The 24,952-nt window shown below is 38.0% G+C and overlaps 1 protein-coding gene across 2 annotated transcripts in view; it reads right to left on the bottom strand.

Moving 5' to 3' along the window:
- Positions 1-4,103: 4,103 nt before the first annotated feature.
- LOC306879018 (pericentrin-like) overlaps positions 4,104-24,952 on the bottom strand; it is a 48,524-nt gene continuing 27,675 nt past the window's right edge. For both annotated transcript variants that reach the window (XM_079431683.1, XM_079431682.1), the window contains exons 29-54: positions 23,571-23,803; positions 23,355-23,474; positions 22,467-22,487; positions 21,533-21,769; positions 21,226-21,393; positions 20,959-21,111; positions 19,842-20,003; positions 15,713-16,708; positions 14,015-14,185; positions 13,288-13,788; positions 12,446-12,548; positions 12,167-12,339; positions 11,883-12,077; positions 11,403-11,573; positions 11,111-11,306; positions 10,790-11,012; positions 10,537-10,687; positions 9,522-10,208; positions 8,112-8,282; positions 7,738-7,896; positions 7,314-7,478; positions 6,486-6,712; positions 6,229-6,323; positions 5,981-6,128; positions 5,748-5,878; positions 4,104-4,537 (exon numbers count right to left, since the gene is read on the bottom strand). In XM_079431683.1, the coding sequence (XP_079287809.1) occupies positions 4,494-4,537; positions 5,748-5,878; positions 5,981-6,128; positions 6,229-6,323; positions 6,486-6,712; positions 7,314-7,478; positions 7,738-7,896; positions 8,112-8,282; positions 9,522-10,208; positions 10,537-10,687; positions 10,790-11,012; positions 11,111-11,306; positions 11,403-11,573; positions 11,883-12,077; positions 12,167-12,339; positions 12,446-12,548; positions 13,288-13,788; positions 14,015-14,185; positions 15,713-16,708; positions 19,842-20,003; positions 20,959-21,111; positions 21,226-21,393; positions 21,533-21,769; positions 22,467-22,487; positions 23,355-23,474; positions 23,571-23,803 (5,801 nt within the window). In that variant the 3' untranslated portion in view covers positions 4,104-4,493. The remainder of the gene's footprint in view (positions 4,538-5,747; positions 5,879-5,980; positions 6,129-6,228; positions 6,324-6,485; positions 6,713-7,313; positions 7,479-7,737; positions 7,897-8,111; positions 8,283-9,521; positions 10,209-10,536; positions 10,688-10,789; positions 11,013-11,110; positions 11,307-11,402; positions 11,574-11,882; positions 12,078-12,166; positions 12,340-12,445; positions 12,549-13,287; positions 13,789-14,014; positions 14,186-15,712; positions 16,709-19,841; positions 20,004-20,958; positions 21,112-21,225; positions 21,394-21,532; positions 21,770-22,466; positions 22,488-23,354; positions 23,475-23,570; positions 23,804-24,952) is intronic.

Raw genomic sequence — 24,952 nt, forward strand, 5'->3', positions numbered from 1 at the left:
TGTACAGAAAAGCACAAAGTCACACTTGTCAAAAATGGCCGGCCATTGAAAGTGAATGGGGAAGAATGAAAGTAAGAGAAACAACTAGTGTTCAGGAGCATTTTGTGCTTGCAAACATAAAGGCCTTGGACCTGTGGATGTGTGGATGCATGTGTACTCACGCTATCACACACACACACACACACCCATGCATACAAACTATTGTGAGTATTACACCTATTTCATCCTACCCTGAACTGCATGCAATATGCTTTTATGAATCTGATATTATAACTCTCTCTCTATCTCTCTCACACACACACACACACACGCTCAAACTGCCTTGTCTTTAGCCTGCATTGACTTCAAAACAATCTTTTTTCACCACAATCTAGACAAAACATTGACAATAGGTTTTGTGGCTTTCATGTTCTCACAGAGTAGGCGGAAGTTTACAAATAAATGCTTTAGCACAGAGAGAGAGCATAGAAATGCATCACAGTGCCTTGCTTGTCATTCACACGGGGAAAGGACATCTGAAGTTGAATCTTACAGTGAAGATGCATTGCAAGATATATTGGAAGAGGGAAACATCACTGAACAAGCTGAAAACCTCACAACAACTGAAGAGGAGCAATCTTCTGAATTTGAGGGCCCAGCTGAAGTTGATGTAACGTTCTGGTCGAAGGATGGAAAAAAAGATTGTTTTGAAGTCAATGCAGGCTAAAGACAAGGCAGTTTGAGCGTGTGTGTGTGTGTGTGTGTGTGTGAGAGATAGAGAGAGAGTTATAATATCAGATTCATAAAAGCATATTGCATGCAGTTCAGGGTAGGATGAAATAGGTGTAATACTCACAATAGTTTGTATGCATGGGTGTGTGTGTGTGTGTGATAGCGTGAGTATACATGCATCCACACATCCACAGGTCCAAGGCCTTCGTAGGACGACAGAAAAGGAAACAGGAAGTATCACGTTGCTATGTTGGATTATTTTTCTCTATATTTGACCTTTACTTAAAACACAACTTCAATGTCAGATAAAAGAATTTACAATTTAGGGTGCCAAAATGTTTTCATATTTGTGTGTATACAGGTGTATACAGGTAATAGCGGCATGCACCATGCTGCACAACATCTGCCTTGGTGTTGGCGACATTATACTACCAGACGACAGACAAGAAGAAGAGGAAGATGATGTGGAGGCATGCAATCAAGGGGAGGCAGTATCTGGTGCAGCATTGCTTGAGATTGTGCAACCAAGTGTCTGCCTTACAGGATGTCAACCAAGACCACAACTACATAAATCATCCTAACTTAAGTGAGTTGAACACACTACATACAATTTAATAATTGGCTACAAATACTGATTTTAAAATGAAATGTATAATTACCTATACTTCAGTTTAATGCAGATTATGCAGTATTATAAACTGATAACCTTTTCATGGAATTTGAAAATCCTTAACCCAATATTTTGTTCTTAGGCTTACTTGGAAGTCAGGATGAGAGCTCACACAACACGACACATGCTTCCTGGGTAGGCTCAACAGAACTGCAACCTGGCCGTGGTTCATCATCAGGCAGTGAAGCTATGAGAACGGGGGGGATATGGAAGGCCGCTGACTCAACATCTCATCCATTAGAACAAACCACGGCCAGGTTTCAGCAGTTGGATTTCCGTTGTTCAGGCCCTCACCTGACCCTGGATGTTTGCATTCCTAAGACAAAAAAATGTTAATGGTGGTGGCATAAAAGGTTTTAAGAATCTTAATAGCATTAAAGATCTTAAGTCTGTAAAGTTGTCAATACATGGTGCGACCATTTCAGTTGCATTTGTGAGATCAAGATGAATTAAGGAGCTTGACTTTTAATGATTAAGTGGGTTTGAAAATGTGATATTGATTTAATACAATAGTTCAGTAAACAAGAATTTAATGAACTTAAGTGACTACAACAAAACTAGTTTCAAACAAAGTCACAGCTGATCTGCTGTGCATCTCCATTCAAACAGTGGTGTTTCGTTTATGAATGAATGTGCGTTTTTAAATGAGTCAATGATTCAATTAACCATTCATTAAGACGAATAAATATTTCCCAGATACAATCAGTGACTTGCCGCCACCTGCTGACAGTTTTAGTTTCATTTTTAAAGTATAATTATATATTTACAAAGTATAATTTATTTAAATCATTTAATACTTCTATATTAAAAAAAAATAGATTTGAAAAATTAATCTGAACATGAATTTAATTGCACTCATGCCACCTCTGAGCCTCATTTAATGTCTGAAAATACACCTTTGAGCCACTTTTGTGTTCTGTGCACCTCTGTAGTACAAATTAATTTTGCTTATACTGATTTCATATGATTAGTAACTTATTCTTCGTATTCTATTGTTTAATTAGAAAGTGTAGAAAGCTTAAACATTTTTTGAATTTGACAAAAGATGACATACTTTTAATAAAATTAGACAAATGCCATAAAAAAACTAAAAAAAAAACCCTGTAAATCACTTTGAGTTAAATATCACCTCGTAATGGGAAGGCACATTTTTTATCAAAATTTTTGATTATTGATCAGAAGGTCTCCTGAATCTTTTAACTGTGCCAATTATCAACATGATGTATTCTAGGTTAATTGAAATTTAAAAAGTTTATTTTTATAGAGCCGAGACAACTTCGAATACATAGGACTGTACAAGGCCTACATCTTAGCTTACCTTATACTTTGTTTTAATTGTAAATAAATAAATCTATAATCATAAAATAACAAGAACAACATTACAATTTAGAGTGAAAACTCCTTATACATCCTTAGAATTAAGACAGTTCTTCTGCCTAACATGGGGGTTGCATACGCTGGTCCTGCAGAGTTTAGCTCCAACCCTAATCAAACACCGGAACAAGCTAATCGTGGTTCTAAGGGCTACTGGAAAGCAACAGGCAGGTGAGTTTGTATGAGGGTTGGAGCAAAACTCTGCAGGACTGGTCTAACATTTTATTATCTAAACTTTATTTAGTCCTTTCAGGCAAGAATGAGATTAATTCTGCTCAAAAAGAAGGAAGACTGACTGCCTACTTTTTAATTCTAAGATCTTACCTCCAACCATATAAGGCTGTATTTTTAGCTCCAGTGAAGAGATCAGAATGTTCCTGTCTCAATCTTATACATATACACCTCTGTATTTTCCTTGCTCCCTATTCAAAACTAAATTTAACAGGAATTATTTCTACTGTTGATTTTTCACTCTTGTAGTGTTTGGTCATTTTAGATTCTTTCTTCATATTTTTTTTTTCTGAATTTGATATTTTAACTGTAATAATGCAAAAAGCATACTTGAACATTTTGAACAAAAATCTAATTTGACAAAAAAAAAAAAAAAGTCTTATACTAGATAAATATACACACTTTCTCTCTCTCTTCTCATCATTATGAGCACATTCCATAGGCATAATTGTTTTTACACTGTACATTCTATTCCCCTAAACCAACCCATTTTAAAAATAGTTTTATTAAACCTATACTTTTTATAAAAAAAGGTGCATAATTTATTTGAATATTGTCCATCTTAAAGACAAAAGTCAGTGAACTAAAATATTGAACGTTAATTTCATAAAACTAAAAGCAGAAATTAATTTGTTATAAAATTATCATCTCTGCTCAGTTTCTACAGTGAACAATTTGAAAGGGACCCCGAAATGTCCGTACCGTGACGGTTCGGTACGAGCACATGTACCGTGCCACCCCTAATAAATATGCACAAATATTACTCCCTGTGAACTGACCGATTCAGCATTTTGAAGGGGCATACTGTGCAAAGACCGTCTGTTAAAAAGCAACTACATTTTTTCAATTTTCCTCTAATCTGAAATGTAATCTTGAGACCACATTAAGCAACATTAACCTGTATGAATTTCTTTCTTCAGCTGAACATAAAAGAAGATTTTGAATGTGGGTAACCAAACAGTTGTTGGTCCCAACTGAGGAAAATAAATAAATAAATAAAACTATGGAAGTCAATGAGAAACCGTTAGGTTGCCCCACAGTCTAAATGCCAGACATTTCATTTTCAGGTGAACTTATTTTATAAAAATTTTTATAAATGACACAGACACCAAATAACTAAATTTAGACTAAAAATATTTATTGATTTTCGTAGAAATACTGTTCATAAAAAAAGAATACAAAACATGTCTAACCATGTGCATTTAAACAGTGACATCCATTAAAAATCACGAATTCAAGTGCAAATGTCTTAATAACTGCTTACTGTGGACAAGAAGTCAAAAAAACAAAAATAAACTGTGAACATGTACAGACCATTCAAAAATTGTAAACAAAAAGTGAAAACATCTAGCACTGGTTGAAAAAAACAAAACAAAAACACGTTATTTGTGACGATGTTTCAGCTAAAATGATAAAGCACAACAAAAAAACGAGATGGCGATTAAAAATAATTTATGAACGTAAAACAAATTTGAACAGACTGGCACTAGTGATCAGATTTCTTCATTCATCGGTCAGATTTTCTGGCATATGGAAGCAATGATGGTGAACCTGCAAAAAACAAACAACATTAGAAATACAAGTTCTGCATTTGCCTAACCTGCCAGCCGCCCTATACACACAGTGCACAGGCCCATGGGAGTATTCAAGATGCAGACAAACAGGCATGCACACCTGTGTGAAACAAGACCAACCAGAACGTGACTGATCACACAAGGTGGTGAACTTCTCTCTCAACTCCTCTGTGACTGGGTAACATGGAAGTAAGGCCAGACAGTCACTCACCTAAAGGCCACACGGACCCCGGGGCCAAACAACTCAAATACAGCCAGGTTCTATTTTCTAGAAACCACTTCTGCTGATAGCTCATCGTATCGGGGAGGCTATGCCTCCTGTTCGATCTGGGGACTGTAAGATGGTAAGGTCAGAGGTCACAAATGGCCATTATTGAAGGTTTTGGATTCTTTCCCCTTCAGTCTTAATAGGGATTCAAGTATATATATAAAAAAAAAAAAAAAAAAAAAAAAAAAAAAAAAAAAAAGACAAACCATCTTGTGTAATCAGTTACAGAAACAAGGTCTAAGTAGAGTTTTAGTTTTGACTAATTCTACTACTATCTGAACAAGAACGTTTGGTGATGTGCTTCAGTTGTCCAGTAGAGGTCAGTGCATATTTAATTATTATTATTATTTATTTATTTTTTTTAAATGTGCCAGGTTTAATGCAACTGATACAGAAGTCTGGGGTCAAATTCATTCTATTCAGCAAAGACATTGACTTGATCAAAAGTGACACTAAAAACTTGTTACAAAAGATTCTCAAATAAATGCTGTTCTTTTGAAATTTCTGTTCAAAGAATCCTGAGAAGAAATGGATCACGGTTTCCACAAAAAAAAAAAAACATTAAGCAGCACAATTGTTTTTAATAAGAAATGTTTCTTTAGCACCAAACCAGTGTCACATGATCCTTCAGAAATCATTCTAATGGGCGGAATACTGGAGTAAAGGCAGCTTTTCCAATCACAGGAATAAATCACACATTAGAATACTAAAACTGTCATTTTAAAATGTAATTAAATCCCAAAATATTAGAGTTTTACTGTATTTCTGATTTAGCATTATTTTTTCGTGAGCATGAGATTTTTTTAATCAAACTTTGTAGAACGAAGCTATTATCTTAATTTGAACCACTCAGATTGGAGTGGTTTCTATGTAAAAGATGACAGTAATTTTAAGGCATTTCCCACTGGCCCCATCCTACCTGGACGACCGGCTCCAAGTCGCTGCTGGACAGTCTCCAAATGTTGGATATATTCCGTAAGTGAACGTTCTTGATCTTGGGAAGAGCTGAAGGAGCGTTCAGCTGGTCCCAGCACTGAACTTGTGTACGTTCTTTGTGTAAGAAAGAAAAGAGTGAAAGTTAATGAATCCGACATTTGTAATTTGAATTAAAAACACTACATACACCTGTTTGTGTAGTAAGAAATATTTCACCTATGATTTAGTCTGAAGGGTGATTTGATTGGCGGCACCAGAGATGAGACCACACCCCTTTGTGCAAAGGCAAGATCACGTGTGGGTGGAGAGTTGAACGCAACTCCAGTCTGCTGTGGCCTCAGCACTTCAGTCCTCAAGGCAGGAACTAAGAGAGAAGAGAAAACAGCACATAAATTACTTATGAATTAAATCCCCTGCAGAACTACCAAATCAAGTCTGCACACTGAACAACTTGCCACACTTACCTGTGCTTGGTCCTGTGCCATGCCCGTTCACTGTAGCACTGCCTAGTGAGATTTTCCTTGTAGCTCTTTGCCATTTCCGGGTGAGGAACTTGAGTCTAAAAAAAAGGGATAAGAGAAAGTAACCACTTATAAATTAAGGCAAAAAAGGAATTAGAAACTCAATGTCTCAAATATAAAATATAACCACATTTATAAACTTGAAACAGTAACAAACCCATACTAACTTTGCCAGACATCTACATAGCCATTGTTCTTACCTTGAGATAGCGATGACTACTCTGACAGATGTTCTGAAGCGGATTAGAGGTCTGGAGGCCTGTGATTGACTCAACGTAGGCTGCGCACCCATACGAGCGATTAGCGCAAGAGTAGCCTGTTCGCACTCTTGAAATCCTCCCAGCAGCAACAGCAGATAACGCTTCTGATACACCAGCGACTTCCTGTAACTCTCTGCTCGCAGGTATCTCTCATAGAGCCGCTGCACCTGCAGTGCAAACAAGCTAAAACTTTAAAATATACTTGCAATTGCGGTTTATACATAATCTGAAAGCTGAATAAATAAGTTTTCCATTGATGTATGGTTTGTTAGGATAGGACAATATTTGGCCGAGACAACTATTTGAAAATCTGGAATCTGAAGGTGCAAAAAAAATCTAAATATTGAGAAAATCGCCTTTAAAGTTGTCCAAATGAAGTCCTTAGCAATGCATATTACTAATAAAAAAGTTTTGATATATTTACGGTAAGAAATTTACAAAATATCTTCATGGAACATGATCTTTACTTAAAATCAATGATTTTTGGCATAAAAGAAAAATAGATAATTCTGACCCACACAATGTATTTTTGGCTATTGCTACAAATATACCCCAGCGACTTAAGACTTCTTTTGTGCTCCAGGGTCGCAAATACCAAAAAAAAAAAACTACTCAATCTGAAATTAACCAACATCAAAGAACTGTGAATGTGTTGTTAAATTATTATAGTTATCTTCAATTATACATTTTTGGTCAAAAACCAAACACTACATTAAACAATTAAAAGAAAGGAACTGATTATACATTTAATTCATTAATCCAACTTACTCTGTTATTAGAGAGGTCATTGGTGGGTCTGTTTTCATTGCTAGCTGTGACTTTTGAGAGTTCAGCCTCTGCTTTACGCAGCGCAGCCTGAAGAGTTGCTTTTTCCTTCTGCCAGGCCAGCTTCTCCGATAACATACACTGCTCCGTAACAGCAGGAGATTTCACCTGACGGACAGACAGACATACACAACCAAATCTATATGAAGTATCACACCTAACACCAAAATATATATGGACTGAACATAAAAACGGCTGAAAGTTGCAGACAAATGTAGTTCATCTTTCACGCATCATGCAAACATTTTTCAGTAGGTCATTTCATTTCATTGGTTCCATAATGTCTTGATTGATGTTAAAAAAACGTTTGCCTTTCAAAAAAGGAGGTCTAAATTAAAAAGAAGAAACTAACTGTTAATAATATTACCTGCTCCTGGTGTTTCAGGCTATGCAGGTCTTTCTCCAAACAGGATATAGTGTGTTTGAGGGAGATCTTCTCCTCACTCAGAGCAGCAAGACACTCGGAGAACTCAGTGTTCTCCTTCAGCAAACGTTCCATGAGAGAGTTAGTAGATGAGGTAGAATTCTATTGAGCAGAAGATCAAATATATTACAAATACATCACATTACAGGATCAAAATCAATTTGTGGGATTGTGATTCCTGATAATTGCAATTTTTTTTAAATTTGATAGGTTTTATAAAAAATCTGATTGGTTGCATAATTTGTTTGGGTTGGGTTTATAATTTAGGAGTACAAGTCAGACATGCCGATACAAAATTTAGGGCTGGAGAACGTTACCTGAGAGATGTTTGTGAGTGTATTCTGGCCTAAGGCCAGGCCATTGGAGTGTGTGTCTCTCTGCAGGCGTTCTGATGTGAGCCGTTTCTCTTTGTGCTCCAGGTCAGCCAACGTCTGCTGCAGCTGCCTCAACCGCTGCTGATCCTTCTCACGCAACACTTCCAACTCCACCTGAGACAATTTATCAAATAACTTCAGTGCTCTTAATGACAGCAAACTGTGATGATCATGTATATATCAAAATAAAGGGATAGTTCACCCAAATATGAAAATTCAGTCATTAATTACTCACCCTCATGTCGTTCCAAACCCGTAAGACCTTTGTCCAGCTTCAGAGCACAACATTTGTGACTAAGATCTTTTGATAATATCGTTTCTGGGTCTGGGAACATTTCAGTTACATTGCTGTCTATGCAGGGATTTCAGATTTCATCAAAAATATCTTAATTTGTGTTCCAAAGATGATCGAAGGTCTTATGGGTTTGGAACGACACGAGGTTGTTACTGACAATTTTCATTTTGGGTGAACTATCCCTTTAAAATAACTTGAATGAAACCCGAATGGTTTTTGTCCCTTCACTGAAAGTCAAGCTAACCAAAACAAAAACAAGGTGTTGGAAAAATAATTCATATGAATCAAGCAGTTGAATCGTTACATCGTAAGAACAATGGCATCTACGCTAATATTTGTCTGTTTCTTTCTTATTCCGTTTCTCAGTCCGTGTCCGGGAGATGATGTCTCCCTGATCGTCGGCGAAGGCCGGGACACCCGGATGAGCCCCGGGGACATATCCCCAGTGAAGAACTTGACTTAAATACAATAAGAATAACTACATAATACTATAATTGTTAGAATTGCAACAATATAAAAAAAAATACATTTAAAATTTTAATTAAAACAATAAATAAACAATTATGTCCTGGCCAGAGGATAACTGGTTTCTCCCAAGTTTTTTTTTTCTCCATTCTGTCACAGAGGGAGTTTTGGTTCCTTGCCGCTGTCGCCTCTGGCTTGCTCAGCTGGGGACACTTAATTTCTAGTGATTATCCTCAATTTGATTTCGCAGATACTATTTAAACTAAACTGATCTAGACAATGACATCTCTGAACTCAATAACGAAATGCCTTACCTGAAAATTGAGTGTTTAATCTTATTTTTATACATTACTGACACTCTGTCCTCCAATTTGATACGGTTAAGTGCTTTGACACAATCTGTATTGTTAAAAGCGCTATATAAATAAAGGTGACTTGAATCCCAAGTTACACATCTTGTGAAAAGATATGATTGCTTTAAGATGAACTGATTTAATTTAAGTTTTTGGGTCTTATTGGTTTGGAATAACAAGGGTAAGTTCATTTTAACAGAACTGACATTTTTGGGTGAAAGAATTAATCTTTTTCCTTACCAGTTTCTCATTGGTGCGTTCCTGTCGTCGCTCCTTTTCCACCTGCTCCTGTTTTTCCTGTCTCCTCTGCCTCTCCATCTGCTCCTCCCTCACTCTCTCCCCCTCTTTCACCATTCTCATCTTTTCTTTCATCACATCCAACTCGGTTTGTAACCGAGCAGCCCTCTCTCGCTCCGCCTCTAGAGTGCGTCCGACCTCTGTTTTCTGAGTCTGCAGGCCTTCCAGAGTAGCACGGAGCCTCCTCACTTCCTCCTGCTCCTTGTGTGCCTCCTGCTCTGCCTGCTCCGCTTGCCTGCGCTTCCCTTCCAGCACCTGCCCTTGCAGACGTTCCAACATGGCTGCCAGGTCCTCTCCCTGATGCCTCTCCTGCTCCAGTTGCGCCCGTAGGTCCTGTATAAACTTTCTGTCATGGGCACTGTCTGCTTCTTGTCTACGTGCTTCCTCCTCTAAACGGCGCACGTGCTCCTGGGCTTGGCGAGAGAGTGAATCTGAGAGTTTTTCTGATCGAGAGCGTTCCTCCTCGAGGCGGGAAAGCGCAAGTTCAGTGCGTTCGCGTTCCTGGGCCAGCAGGGCTTCACAACGAGACTGCTCGATCTGGAGCTCAGAGCGCAGGTTACTGGATGCAATACGCTCCTGGTCCAGTGCAGAGGTAAGCTGACTGACATGTGATGCTTGCTCATTTAAAGTCTGGTGCAAAGAAAAAAAAATTAAAATAGATTACTAGATTGTAATTAGGCTTGTCATCAAATCAAATTGTTATCAATTAAACATTGTTATAAATAATGTGACCACCGCATTAGACTTGCTTTGGTCACAGAAAATAACAACTGAGTGAATCATTCAATAACTTATTCTAAACACGCAAAACAAAAAGAGCCACCACATACTGACAAAATGATTTAACCGTAACAAAAGCCACAATAAAAACAGTGAACGAGTATGAATATATCATTTTGATGAACTAATTGGACATTACCCACCAATAGAAGGTTAATACATCACAAATGTGGTTCACCTCTCGTGTTTGGTGGTTTTGTTGAACTGTCTGTTGGTTGATGAGTCGCTGCTGCTGAAGGTCCTCCTGGAGTTCCAGTACTCTAGCCTGCTCTTTCTCAAATGCCAGTAGACAGGCCCGATGGTCAGCCTCAACATTTTCTAGCTTTAGCCTGAAAGACAGACAAACATTTTTCATAGAAAAAAAATAAAATAAAAATGGCATACCTCTAGTGACAATTCATCTTCAAAGTGTGCATGCATGTTTGCTGTACCTGAGCTTGTGAATTTGGCTCTTTAATTCATCTTGATTTTTGTATGTAGTCTGAAGCTCTAGCCTGGTCTCCTCTACCTCCCCCTTCAGCATTGACACAGCCTTTAGCTCCCCCTCTAACTGCCTCTGCTGCTCCAATCCCCTACTTTTTTCAGCTTCCAAAGAAGAGCGCAGATCATGTGACACCGTCTGTTCCTGTTGCAGCCGCAACTCCAGCTCTTCAACTAAACAGTGCACAGAGTTAAAATCTGCCTGTTTTTGTTGGTTTTTCAATACTTGCTTTTCCAATACTTTTTTCTCAAATGAATTGCGAAAAACATACCATCTTTGTGCAGCTGATGTTGTGTTTCCATTCCCTGTTCTTTTGTGGTGTGTAGGGAATCCTGCAGCTGCCGCAGCTGTTCATGGTTCTGCTGGGTGCTTGCATGCAGCTGCGCATGCAGGGTGCGCACCTCAGCCAATAGACTGTGGCGGTCTGCGTTGAACAGCTGCTCTAGGGATCTCCACTGCTGCTCCTCCTGAAAGAGAATAGTGAATGAATAAAATCACTTGAATTCATTTAATATGGCAATAGCAGCATCAAAAACAGCATCATATGCTGGGCTTCTCAGCACCTGCTTCTGAAACAGTTTCTTTAACTGATCCAGCAAAGGGGTGAGGTCCATCTGAGTAGTGGTTGCCATGAAAGATTGAAGCTGAGAGTGAAGCCATTCCCTTTCACTGTCAAACACACTGCGGACAGCCTGCAGTAGCTCGCGCCTCCAGTCCAAGTCCCCACTGTCAGTCTTCATATACATACACACAAACAAAATTAAGATGTAAGTGGACTGTTGGATCACACACAGACACTACTGCACATAAATCACTCTAGACTATGCTAACTCTGGATCTGCAGTTTTATTTCCAAATTACTTTAAATGTGATGCACTAGGCTTTATAAGGTTAGTCAGAAAAAAAGGTCTCTGAATTATCAACATGATTAAAACTTTGCTGAAAACCGGCTGCACACAATCTACTACATGTCTTTGGTTGTCTGACAGTTTCATTCCAACTTTAAGGATCTATCAGGTAAGCAATGCACAGATGAGCCTCACCCTGGGTTCTCTATCAGCCATCCTGCAGAGCAGCTCTCTGAGTGATAAGATGGTCTCCTGTAAGGCCCGTCTCTCCCTCTGCCAGGAGGGAGGCGGGGCAGGCTCAGAATCTGGGCGGGACTGACCAGATGGGGCAGGGCGATGGGACAAAGACAGGATTCTGCAGCTTTCCTGGTAGACACGCTTCAACATAGCCTATGAATGATACACACAGATATAAAAATCACTAAATCGATCAGTTCTTTATGTATGAGTGAGGGTAGCATTATAAAGATGCAGTTTACCTGTAGCTCAGGTGTGAGGGCCTCATGGCTCTCGTGCATACTGCCTGCAGCGCTATCTCTGTTTTCAGCAGGTGACATTCCTCTGCAGCGCAGATAATCCACAAAATGAGCATCTAAACGCTCTGTATTCTCCAACTCAAGCCTCAGCATGGCCTCCAACTCTGAGCTCACATCTACAAACACAGTAAGATTAACTAACAAAGAAAATGATCTTAACCTTAATTAAACACATCCAGTCTCTCTTACAGAAATGCAAGCATGCACAAGTACACAACTCACTGCTGCCATATCCATCGCTGACCCACTCCGGCACAGACACAGGAGAGTTGGAACCAAGTGGAGACCGAGATAACGTCACATCTGAATTGTCAAATTCATGAACCTTAAAACATAACAGCTACACCATTACCACACCATGACGACGTCAACAGAGAGAACCAATAATATGTGGGGCACCAATTCTAATTCTTGCAATTTGTGGCCCAAAAAAAAAAAAAAAAACTTAATGAGAAACCAGCAGAGAAATTCATTAATTTGAAGAAATCTTATACTTATACTTTCATTAACATTCAACCAAAATCATTTTTCATCTGTGTTTTTATATATACACAGCATACTTGTGTTGTGCAGTGCTTTTAGGACAAAAAAACTAAATAAGAGTGTTTGGTTGTAAATTATAACAATTCTTTCTGATTAAATTTTAAAAGATTGCAGAAACAAAGATATATGAATTTAGAAACCGTATCAAATGAAATGATACATTTATATTAAAAACCAAAACACCGAAACTAGAAAAAATGTTAAAGGGAATAAGAATTTTATTGGGGCCTAAATAAAAAAAAAAAATAAATAAACAAACAAGCTATGCTTACATTCATTCTTGAGGTCGAACAAACACAATGCATTTCCTTTTTTTCGAATGAATCAAACGAATATTGTTAAATCAATATTGAATACTACCATCATCCAGTCTTACCTAACAGACAAAAAAAAAAAAAAAAAAAGGTTCCTAAAAATGAAATGTATCTTTTTTTTTTGTTGTGGGGCCAATAAAAATGTCCACATGATGTAGAGGAAGAAAAAAAAAAAAAAAAAAAAAAAAAGGTTAAATGCATGCTTACCTTGTCTGCATCCAGGGAGTCAAGCACAGAAAGGTGTTCGGACATAGTAAGAGAGCAAGGGGATGCAGTGTGTGTGCTGGGTGAGACTTCCTCTGAAGGTGGGATAAAAGTTTGTCTGGCGTGTGGTCTCTCATTGTCCCGCTCCATAGGTGAAGGCTTGCTGTGGAGCTCTAGGCTGGCGTTGTGTAGCGTACTGAGCTCTGAGATGTGAGACACATGCAGACGAGAGGGGTGCTCTTCACTGCACTCCAACCTACGCAGGACTTCTGGTGAAGATAGGGAAGCAGAGACAGATGGGTCACGGGAAAGGCCTTCAAGAAAGCGGTGGCCGTATTTGGGATGGTGGTCCTGCAGGTTGCAGCGCTGTCGGAGCTGCTCTAGCTCCCGCTGCTGATAGGCCAGCTCTTCTTCCTGCACAGCCAGGTCATCCTGCAGACTCCGCAGCTCTGCTTTCAGGTGCTGGTTATGGACCTCGAGATCAGCCAACGCACGATCTTTCGTCTGATGGTGAAAGATCAAATCAGCAAACTTGATTTTTACACTTCTGAAATAAAAAGTGACTGGTGCTTGTGCTCTATGGAATTCATTCTATTAACCTTAAAAATCCATTAAATCCGTTTTAAAGTTGTTGTTTTTTTTACATTTTGGGTCCGTTTGGACTCAAAGAACAAACAGTCATAACTGATAAACCAGATGTGTGTACCAATTAAGAAACTAATTCATATACCTGTCCCTCTTCCTGTAGCTTTTCAGCTCTCTCTGTGCTGGTACTAAGCCCCTCCTTCACAGCAGCTAACTCCGCCCTCAGAGCATCATGCTCCACCCTCAGTTGGATCAGCTGCTGTTCTCTCTCACATAAAGCAGTCTCTGCTTTAGCCAAGGTCTCTTCAGCACACGTCTGCAAAAATAAACACTCAGAAATGTCAGTTCTTTACACCACACACAGAAAACGTTTTACATCAGCATTTACAAAACTATAAAGTAGGGCTGTCAAACGATTAATCGAGATTATAAAAGTTTGTTTACATAATGTGTGTGTATATTTAATATGTATATATAAATACACAAACACCGTATATATTTTGAAAATATTTCCACGTATATATTGATATTATATAAAAATATTTTAAATGTACAAACAATTTTTCTTAAACGTATACGTGCATTTATATGTACATAATAAATATACAGTACACACATTATGTAAACAAAAACTTATTTTGGATTTATTATGTACATATAAATACACAAACACAGTATATATTTTGAAAATATTTCCGTGTATTTATATATACACATCATAAATCCAAAATAAGTTTTTGGTTTACATAATGTGTACACTGTGTATATTATGTACATATAAATACACATGCACGTATGCGTTTAAGAAAAATTGTTTATACATTTAAAATATTTTTATATAATTGGATTGGATTTATTGTGTATAAATACACAAACAGTATATATTTTGAAAATAGTTCCATGTATATATTTATATTACTATAATTGATCAAATATAAAAATATTTGAAATGTAAAAACATTTTTCTTAAATATATACTTGCATGTGTATTTATATGTACATAATATTTGTGTGTGTGTACTGTGTATATTTATTATGCAAACAAAAACTTATTTTGGATGCGATTAATCAATTGATAGCACTAATATTAAGTTAAGGTCATGCTCTGATAAATGAGCAGAAGAACTAGCTCAAATCTGCAGCAAGGCATTTGTAAAAATGCATGAGAACTATTCCTATCTAACCAGTGAATAAATCAATCCAAAAAATGACACAGAACTATTACATGTTAAAGCAATCAAGGTTTTGCCTCCTGCTCAAATCAAAACAAAAGTGGCTCGTTGTTAGAAAGAAAGTTCCAAGAAATTAAATGTTATTTGCTAAATGTCGCTTCATCATACTCTAAACAAAGCAAATATAAACAGTGCACTTTACCTCATGACTAACCAATCCCAAAATTTAGATCAAGCTTTGAAAGTAAACGGTTTAAAAGACTTCAGACAGACTTCCTCTTGCTGTAAGTTTACTTCCCGTGTGAGCCATTTTCTCATGTGCCAGAGGGCTGGACTAAATCATTCTATTCTCGTCCCTCCCCTTTTTTTCTTCTGTAATTTCAGGCACTACCCAAACTGCACAAAACAAAACACGGTTGATCTGCAACTAATTACAGAATCTGCAAAGCATGAAACCTTAAGGCAACTTCCCAAATAACTCAGTTTACATCATAGTTCATGGCAAGAGTAAAGTCACAGAGTTACAGCCCAAGTCCACAACAATTACAGTTTGTTTACAGAGCAGTTTTGTTCAAATTCCACCACAGTAAGAAAGGAAAACTAAATACACAAAAACTGTAGTAAGCAGGGTTTGATTAAAAAAAATAAATAAAAATTCCCAAGTATCTCACCAGTACTTCTTTTTGAGCTTCCCCTTGTTTAGCCACCGTCTCCTCCTGTTGGTCAAGTAGTTCTTTAATGTAGTTAGTCTTTGATGTCACTTCCCGTTTCAAATGCTCTATTTCTTCCTGGAGGCATCCCTCCCGTTTTCTCAGAGCCTCTCTCGCAATGGACAGTTCTCTTTTGCTTATTTCCAAGGCAATACTGGTGGCTTTGCCTACTTGGACGTTTTCCTCAAGCTCATCGAGTTTGAACTGTAAAGCATCAAGTTCATTCTGATATTCCTCTTCTTTGTTTTGCAGTTTGGAGATCTGGTTCTCCAGAAGCTCCTTCTCAACACACTGGTTCTTCACCTCCTCCTGCAGCCTGTAAAGCTCCTGCTGGACCTCGTCTCTTCTCTCCTCCGCTCTTCTCAACTGGAGCTCAGACTCTCTAAGCCTGGACTGATGAGCTCGCTCTGTATCTTCCAACACTTCCACACGAGTTGCCAATCTCTCAGCTTCTGTCCGCTTCTCCTCTAGCTGGAGTTTCAGCTCATTTGCTTCACGTTCCAACACGGTCACCTTCCCCCTTTCCTCTCCGAGACTCTGGCCGAGTGCCTCCACCTGGTTTCCATACTGTTCTTCTTGGGAGAGCAACAGTCTCTCAAGAGAGTCCTTTTCTCCAGCTGCTTGCTGCAGCTCAGTCTGTAACTCCTGCAAGCGAGCGCGAGACGTCTGCAGCGTGTGGCTGCTGAGTTCCTGGCACAGGCTTTCCTCAGGCACCCTCTGCTGGCGAGGATGAGGGGACCAGGGGAAGTCAGATGACTCCGGGCTGTCAGTGTTGGGGTCACTGACCTCATGATGGTTGGGGTCAAGCTGGCTCAACTCCTCTTGAAGCTTGTTAATAACCTCGTGGAGTTGCTCAGTCTCTTCTTCCTTTGCCTGCCGTAAACGTTCCTGGTCACAACGAAGACGTTCAACCAGAGAGCGCAACTCTTCAATCTCGGCTTGCTTTTCCTCTAGAGTCTGAAAATGGTAATAAGGACTAGTTACAAACCAGCAGCATACTTAATTGCTACAAAATAAATGACAGAAGTCTTCAAATTAAACAAGATACTAAATTTTCCTTGTAATAAGTGTACTCCAATCTTCCTGAATATTAGAGATGGGAATTTAAAGGAGTGGTTGATTGCCATTTCACTTTTTTAACGTTAGTTAGTGTGTAATGTTGCCGTTTGTGAACAAATAATAACTGCAAAGTTGCAGCGCTGAAAGTTCAATGCAAACGGAGATATCGTCTTTTAAAATTCTGGCAGTTTAATGCCTACAAAAACGGCTTGTAGGGACTACAACGAGCTATTTCCCGGGACCGATACGTCACAAACCCAGATAAACCCCGCCCCCGGGAATACAAAGCAAAGGGGGTGAGGCCATGCTGCGCTGCTTTAGGAGAAGAGGAAGAGAAAACTAGGGGTGCACGTAAAAATCTATTCATATATGAATCGCGATTGTGTCTTCTAACGATTCTAATGGATTCAGAATTAGGGCCCTATGATGCAGAAAACGCGGACAGAATCGCGGAATCCAGTCATAAAAACTGAATTTACGGTTTAATGCGGAATTTCACAGAATTTGTCAAAGTTTGGATGAATTAATCAAAAGTAGGTCATTACACTTGAATCAAATCGCGATATGGACTAGTATCTGTAAATATTAAGCCGCAAAAGTTGATTTAGATATGAATCCTGTATACACATTATATACACACAGAACTTTAAAAAGGTATTCACGGCAACCCGTCAAAATAAACGTTTGGTTTAACTTAAGACATTGTGCCAGAAATAGGCTATTACTATTATTTAGTAGAATGTACGTAATACTACTACTACCACTGTTATATATATATATATATATATATATAAAACTTTTTTTTTAAAAGAAACAAATCACAAAATATATTTTAATAGTAAATCCCCCTTATTTGCCAAAAAATTTAAATGTTTAATTTTCATTAATTAAAATATAAATTAAATACATTTTTTATGCCTTCATCTGATAACCAGTAAAATTTAATACACAACACAGAATTTCTGAGGGGGGAAAAAAACATTTCATAAGGCTATTGTAAGAATAAATAGAAATTGTTTGTATGCATTCAAATAAACAGACATGCTAAAACACAGAATTTGGTAACAATAAAACATAAAGGTGAGAAAAAAATAAAACATTTCATACAGCGCTAAACATGTAATTTGTGTTACACTTTTAATAAGTTGTTAAATTGTATAAAGTTTCAAGATTTTAATTAGACATTCTTTTTGATTAAATAACATTTCATTTGACCATTAAAAAAAAAAGTCCAGAAAAATTTAAACCGAATCCAGAAAAATTAACTGAAAAAAAAAAAAAAAAAAAAAAAAAAAAAACTAATTTGGGAAAAAAATATTACGGATTTCATAGGGCCCTAGATTCACAAGTATCAAAATCAATGTTCTAAAGCAATGTTCTCTATCCTGTTTCTCGCGTCGTCCTGCTCTGCATCTCTCTCTCTCCCTCTCATTCAGATCGTTAGATCAGCTCCAACAAACTGTTTCAATTATACAATTATTTTCAGATAGCAATTTTTTTAAATCAGGATAAAACCGTATATTAAAAGCTAACAGAAGCATTTACAAATAACAGTGTATCTAAAAGTATGAACCAACAAACAAACAAACCATTAAGAGCCATGCTTGCACAGGTTCTGCACGATCCTCTTCACTACTCTGTGTCTCAATCGGGCTCACATTGATAAGCCATTGTTTACAGTACAACTGTAGCACATGCCACTGAGGTGAGGGGCGGGACGTTTAGACACGCACTAGAGGCGGTTTAGCCAATCACAACACACTGGACCAGCTAACCAATCTGAGCCCATTACGTATTTCTGAGGGAGGGGCTTCATAATTTATCATCATTTATCAGAGAAGGGACAGCATGGTGTAGAATAAAGGTAAATTATGTGAAAAATAATCGGTTCAAAAAACAACAAAACGAAGCATGAACACGTTTGATTGCACCCCATAAACACAATCAAAAAAAATAAAAAAATTAAAAAGGGTCAACCACCCCTCTAAACAAATGGAACTAGTCTGAATCCTCTTAATTCCAGTTCCATTAAAGGAGTCATATGATGCGATTAAGTTTTTCTTTCTCTTTGGAGTGATACAAGCGGTTTGTGCATAGATAAGATCCCTAAAGTTGCAAAGTCTCAAACCCAAAGAGATGTTCTTTATAAAAGTTAAGACTCATCCATGCCCCCCTAAAACGGTTCATTTAAAAAGCTTCCACATGTCTACGTCAATGTGTGGGAAGATTTGCATAACACTGCCTAAATGTATACACAAAGAAAGAGGGCGTAATGCTTATTCTCGCAGTAGTACTGTTGCTGCTGCCGCCGGCGCCATGTCATGGACGCGGTTTGTTTCATTGTGAAAGTGAAACTACTTTGTTTGGGCTTCCAACAGAGGACACGACTAGAAATCCGTGGTTAAGTTGTATTTACAACACTGTTCCAGAACAGTTCAACCCAAATATTAGAGTGTGTGCAGCGCATTTTACAGAATACTATTTCCTGAACCTGGGAGCGTAGCCTACAATGCTGGCTTGCACAAAGGCCGTTTCTATAAAGTGGGGCAATTCCAACTTTGCGAGGACAGTCTGGCGCTTCTGACTCACCTGCAAGTATGTTTTCATATTTAAAGAATTTACCACCGACTATTCAGTTTTGAGCTGTGTAGAGTAGCTCTTGTTGTTTTTCGTTTCTCCGATCACAAATGTAGCCATGGTAATGTTTACACGGCGCAATGCAACATAACGCGTAAAAAGACAGTACAAGTCATTATAATCAGTAATGATGTCCCCACTGGATGCAACAAATGCCTCGTTTATAATGGGGTTTATTGTTTTTATCAGAAAGGCGGAGCATAGAAGAGCAACAATAATGTACAGAAAATAATGTGTTTTTTTAACCGTAAACCACAAACACATTGCATTACACCAAACACACAAATTAATGTTATTTTTAGCAACGCCATATGACCCCTTTAATGGTTTCTTTTGTACTTCAGAGTAAGAAATTTGGGGAAAACAAAAACATACATGGACATACTTGTCTTACCTTATTATCAGTGGTCATGTCAAGCTCCTGCTGCAGCTGGTGGATCTGCTGGTTTAAGTGGTCGATCTCCAGATTCTTCTCCTCCAGAAGGGCAGAAGGCAGCTGAAGGATGGATTCGTCGCTGCTCTCTTCTAGTCGCCTTGTCAAAGTGTCCACAGTCTCCTAAAGGACACAGAATGAGGTCCACCTACCTTTTTAACACCCTCCAGACAGTCATTAACTAAATGCATGACTAGGGGTGTGCGATATGTCGTCTGCGATAATATCGTAATTGTTGTTTTAACGATGTGCAATTTGACATTATCGAGTATTTTGCAAAAACCATACAGAACACCTACCAGTGCACGCTTACATTACACGTGATGAAGTCTAGACTAGGGCGTGTGCGCATTTAGAGGGTGTTCTTTCACTACATGTTAATAAAATGCATTAAGAAATGATCACAAAATTCAAGATATGGGGGCATAAAATGCATACATCTCATTTCATATGGTCAAAAATCAAAAGAGTGCTGTTTTTTCTTCAAAAATAAGCATGATTACAAATGTGATACTGATTTTATACCACAGTTCAGCAAACAATATTTTAAGATATTTACGTTTTAAACACCATATTGCCTGTTTTTGCTCCATTTCGCCAACAAAAAAATTATTCCAAACAGCTACAGCACTGTTTTGCATCTCTGAGCAACAGGACGATGTTGTTTCGTTCCTTTATTAATCTAACTGACTAATTAAAACGTAACAATTTGACTCAAAAGATGCACACTTTTAGAAAAAAAAAATGGCCCATAAAAGGTAAAAATGTATTTAAACTTATATGAAAAGATTAATTTCTATCACTGATGTGAACGGACCATACAGAAGAATATCAAAAACTGCAGCTGTGCACGGTAGACATATCAGCACAATAACACACTCGGCAAAATATAAGATATAATTTTTTTTTTTTTTTTTTTTCCAATATCGCACACCCCTATGCACTACACTACTGGATGAAGGTTCTGTGCTATAAATACAGTTTATCCAAGATTGTAAACATGCTGGCCATCCTATCACAATAAATAGGATTGCCAGACTACAATCATTATACAAGTATACTGAGACCACAGCCTTACCTGCAGATGTGTGATGTGCATATGGAGCTGCTCTTCTGTAGCTCTGCTCTCTCTGTTTTTGAGCTCCAGCTGTAGTGTGAGTTGTCCGACCTCTTCCTCCCTCACTACCAAATCCTTCTCAAGCTCACTTAAACGTTCTGACAGCAACTCCACCTAATAGAAACAAAAACTCTTGAATCAATTTTCATGTAGCATGTCCTAACTAGAAACAAAACAGCCTGTTAAAGGTAATTTCATCTCGCTCTCACTGTCTTTTTATATCCTCACCTGTTGTTCTTTGGTCTGCAGATCCTGTTGTGTGGCTTCCAGCTGCTCCCGGAGGTTGGGGTCAGGGGTCATATCAGGGAAACGGTGTCTGGTCTCATCAAGTTTGGACTGTAGGGCAGAGATCTGAAGCTTATTAGCATACAGCTGCTGCTGCAAAGCTTCTTTATCCTGCAAGTAAAAACACACAGACCACTATTGGTTAGAACTATTTTAATATTCATGGTACAAAATTCCAAATCTCCCCGAACATTAACACCCGACTGAAGCAGTGAAAAATGCATTTTGTATTTCATGTATTTTTGTGCACCTGTGTGAGCTCCTGAAGGTTCTTGCGTGCTTTCTGAAGTTCTTGCTCAAGCTGTGTTCCAGTTCGGCTGGCCTCTGCACAGCTCAGCAATGCCTGCTCCAACTCACGGATACGAGCGGTCAATTTTTCAATCTCTTCATTACGCTCTTCCACATCACGCTGACACTGTTCTTTTGCTGACAACAGTACACCATAGTCTTCCATCTTATCTTTGATCAGAGCCTGAAGACTTTCCACCTGTAAAATTACACAAAGAAAATAATGTGTATCCATAACAAGGGACAGGAACATGTCCCAGTCCTAAAAAAAAAAAACTCCAGCATCTATGTGGGAAAACATGCCAAACAGCAACACAAAATAGTCCAATTTTTTGTGCAGTTTTGCAATGGATGGAGACTTTTAAGGGGGTTACAAGACAAGCAAAAAATGAACAGACAAATATACAGTTTAGGCAATACAGCTATTAAATAAAGCCTTAAAAAGCCACTACAGAAGTAAGTAAAGACATTTTAGAGCAGGGATGGGCAACTTCGGTCCTGGAGGGCCACTGTCCTGCAGAGTTTAGCTCCAACCCTAATCAAACACACCTGAAGAAGCTAATCAATGTATTCAAGATCACTAGAAAGCTACAAACAGGTGTGTTTGATTAGGGTTGGCGCTAAACTCTGCAGGACAGTGGCCCTCCAGGACCGAAGTTGCCCATCCCTGTTTTAGAGGAAAGAGGATAAATGTGTGTATTTCAGTAGGAGGATGGAAGAGGAAAAAAACAACACGAATTACAGACATGACTGATGTATACCTGCTGAAAAAGTTTTGACAAACAAGAAGAGGAATGGACAATATCTATCACATGCTCTACTACTCGAAACTTTGCATAAGCCATGCATATTTGCCACAGGACCAGCAGGTAAATGACTACAGCTGGATAACATACCTGAAGAACCAAGTCCTCAATCTACAACATTCAGTTAGGGAGAAAAAAAACATCTAGATGAACATTCAAATCATATAGAGATGTCAGAGGATCAGAATATCTTTAGTCTCGTTGTCACAGACAGAGTATGTGAGCAATTAAGAAGAGCAGGTTTTTTTTTTTTTGATTTTGCCTTAAGCATGGAGTTTTTGATGTTTCCTTTTGCTTTTTAAAAAGTAATTTTATTCTACAAGGGTGCATTAAATTGATCAAAAGTGACAGTAAAAGCTTAATTTTTATTAAGAAAAAAAAAAAAAAAAAAAACACCTTTCAAATAAAATGCTGTTCTTTTCAACTTTCTAATCAAATAATGAAAAAAAATTATTCACTTTCAATTTCCACTAAATAATCAAGCAGCACAACAGTTTTCAACATGTTAAGAAATGCTTATTGAACAACAAATCAGCATATTAGAATGATTTCTGAAGGATCTTGTGACACTGAACGCTGAAGTAATGATGAAAATTCACTTTTCCATCACAGGAATACATCACATCTTAAAATAATTAAAATAGAACATTATTTTGTACAAATAGAATTTCATATTCCACAATTTACCCATTTTAAAATTTATTTTTAATCAAATTGATGCATCTTTGGTGAGCAAAACAAAGACATGACTGAAAAAACAAAACAAAAACAAAATCTAATCACTGAGTCACAAACAGAAACGGGGAAAAAGTCCAGAGTGGAGCTGGAGTGAAGTGAATGTAGAAAATTGAGCAGAGACGGGAAGTTGCTGCCACTTCATTCTGCTCACATACTCTTCACAGATTACCCAATAGTCACAAAAAAAAGTGTCAGTCTGTTAAAACAAACACATATCTAAAATTCTAGACATTGACTTACCCTCTGACCCTTGCTGTCCCCTCCTGCATGTCCTTTAGATGGATATCGCAGTTGAGCTTCCAGATTCTTTATTTCCTGCTGGAATTCATCTCTCTCATGCTCCCGCTCCACTGCTTGTTCCTGAAAAAGGGCAGGGTCATTTATTTCCCTAAGCTCACATTCACTTTTTCTTGTGCTGAATTTTAGACACTTGAATAAACTGGTGGAAACACTCACATCTATGAACTGGCGGTTATGTTTGAGCTGTTTCTCCAGAGCATCAAGGTGTTGCTGCAGGTCTTCAGTCTGCAGGCGGTGCTGTTCCTCCAGCTGATGAGCACGACTCTCCTGCTCCTCCAAGGCCTGCTCCAGCATCTGCAGCCGAGACGCCAAACCACCACAGTCCTTCTCCGCCTGCCGCTGCACCTCCACACACTCTTGCCCCAGACGCTCAGCCTCCGCTAGCAGAGCTGCACAGAGCCCAGGAAGATCAATGAATAAAATGAGTCCATGTCAACAAAACCCACATATTGCAAATGCAAATTAAGATGCAAACATGCACAGGAGCTCCGGATCATTTGTGCATTCTCAATGCACAAATAAAGCACGGCAAACTGGATCAAGAAGAAATTGGCAAAGAAAGACTCATAAGAGAAATTAAAAGTTTAGAGCAAGTTAAACTGCAAAAAAACCACAAAAAAAAAAAAAAAAAAACAAGCAAGAGCGTTAATAAACCACAAATAAATAAAATATTTAAAAAAAATTGCAAACTTCATCTGGAACAGATGCATTTACTGTCAAACCATACACAATTTTTCAACTCAAACATTTACTTCAGTTGCATATCATCACAAACCTGTCTCTTCCTCTGCATCGAGGAAGCCTACAGAGCAGAAAGAATTTGTATGATGAAACTAAACCCTCCATCACAAGCACACAATCTTAAATCTTACTGTTAGGGGTGTGTGATATTGATAAAAATTACCTCAATATTTTCCAGCATTTTGTCGATAATTATTAGATTATTTTGCGAAGTATGTGTGCTGGTACATTGGCTAGTTTGATTTTGTCATGAACAGCCGACTCCAGAAACGTATATATTCTGTGCAGGGGATAGTTCACAGAAGTGACAAAGTTTCCACTACAAGGCAATATTTACCCCCTTAAAATAATTTCCAGGAGATTTTTAATGACAATTGTTTTTTTTTACTTCATTAGATGCATGCATTTTCAGATTCTTACATAAAATAGAATAAAATAGAATAATAAAACAATCAAATGAAATCAGTATCAACAAAATTCATCTTTGCACCGCAGAAGTGGAACAGAAGATATATCTGAAGTGGCATTTAAATGTATTTACACAGACTGTTTAAATGTAGTTTAAAAAGGTAGCTTGAATTGCATTTACAACTGGATGAATTCTTCAAGAAAAGAAAATGAATTTAAAAGTATCATTTATTTATGAAATAATTTTTAATGAATTAAATTAAAACCCCCAGTAGGTGGCGGCAGATTTGTTCAAATGACTGATTCATTCAGTCATTTAATCATTCATTAAACTCATTTGGTCAAAACCCATAAAGAAGCACTGCTGTGTTGGTCAGAGACACAAAACA

Source organism: Barbus barbus (assembly GCF_936440315.1).
Source record: "Barbus barbus genome assembly, chromosome: 13".
NCBI lineage: Eukaryota > Metazoa > Chordata > Actinopteri > Cypriniformes > Cyprinidae > Barbus > Barbus barbus.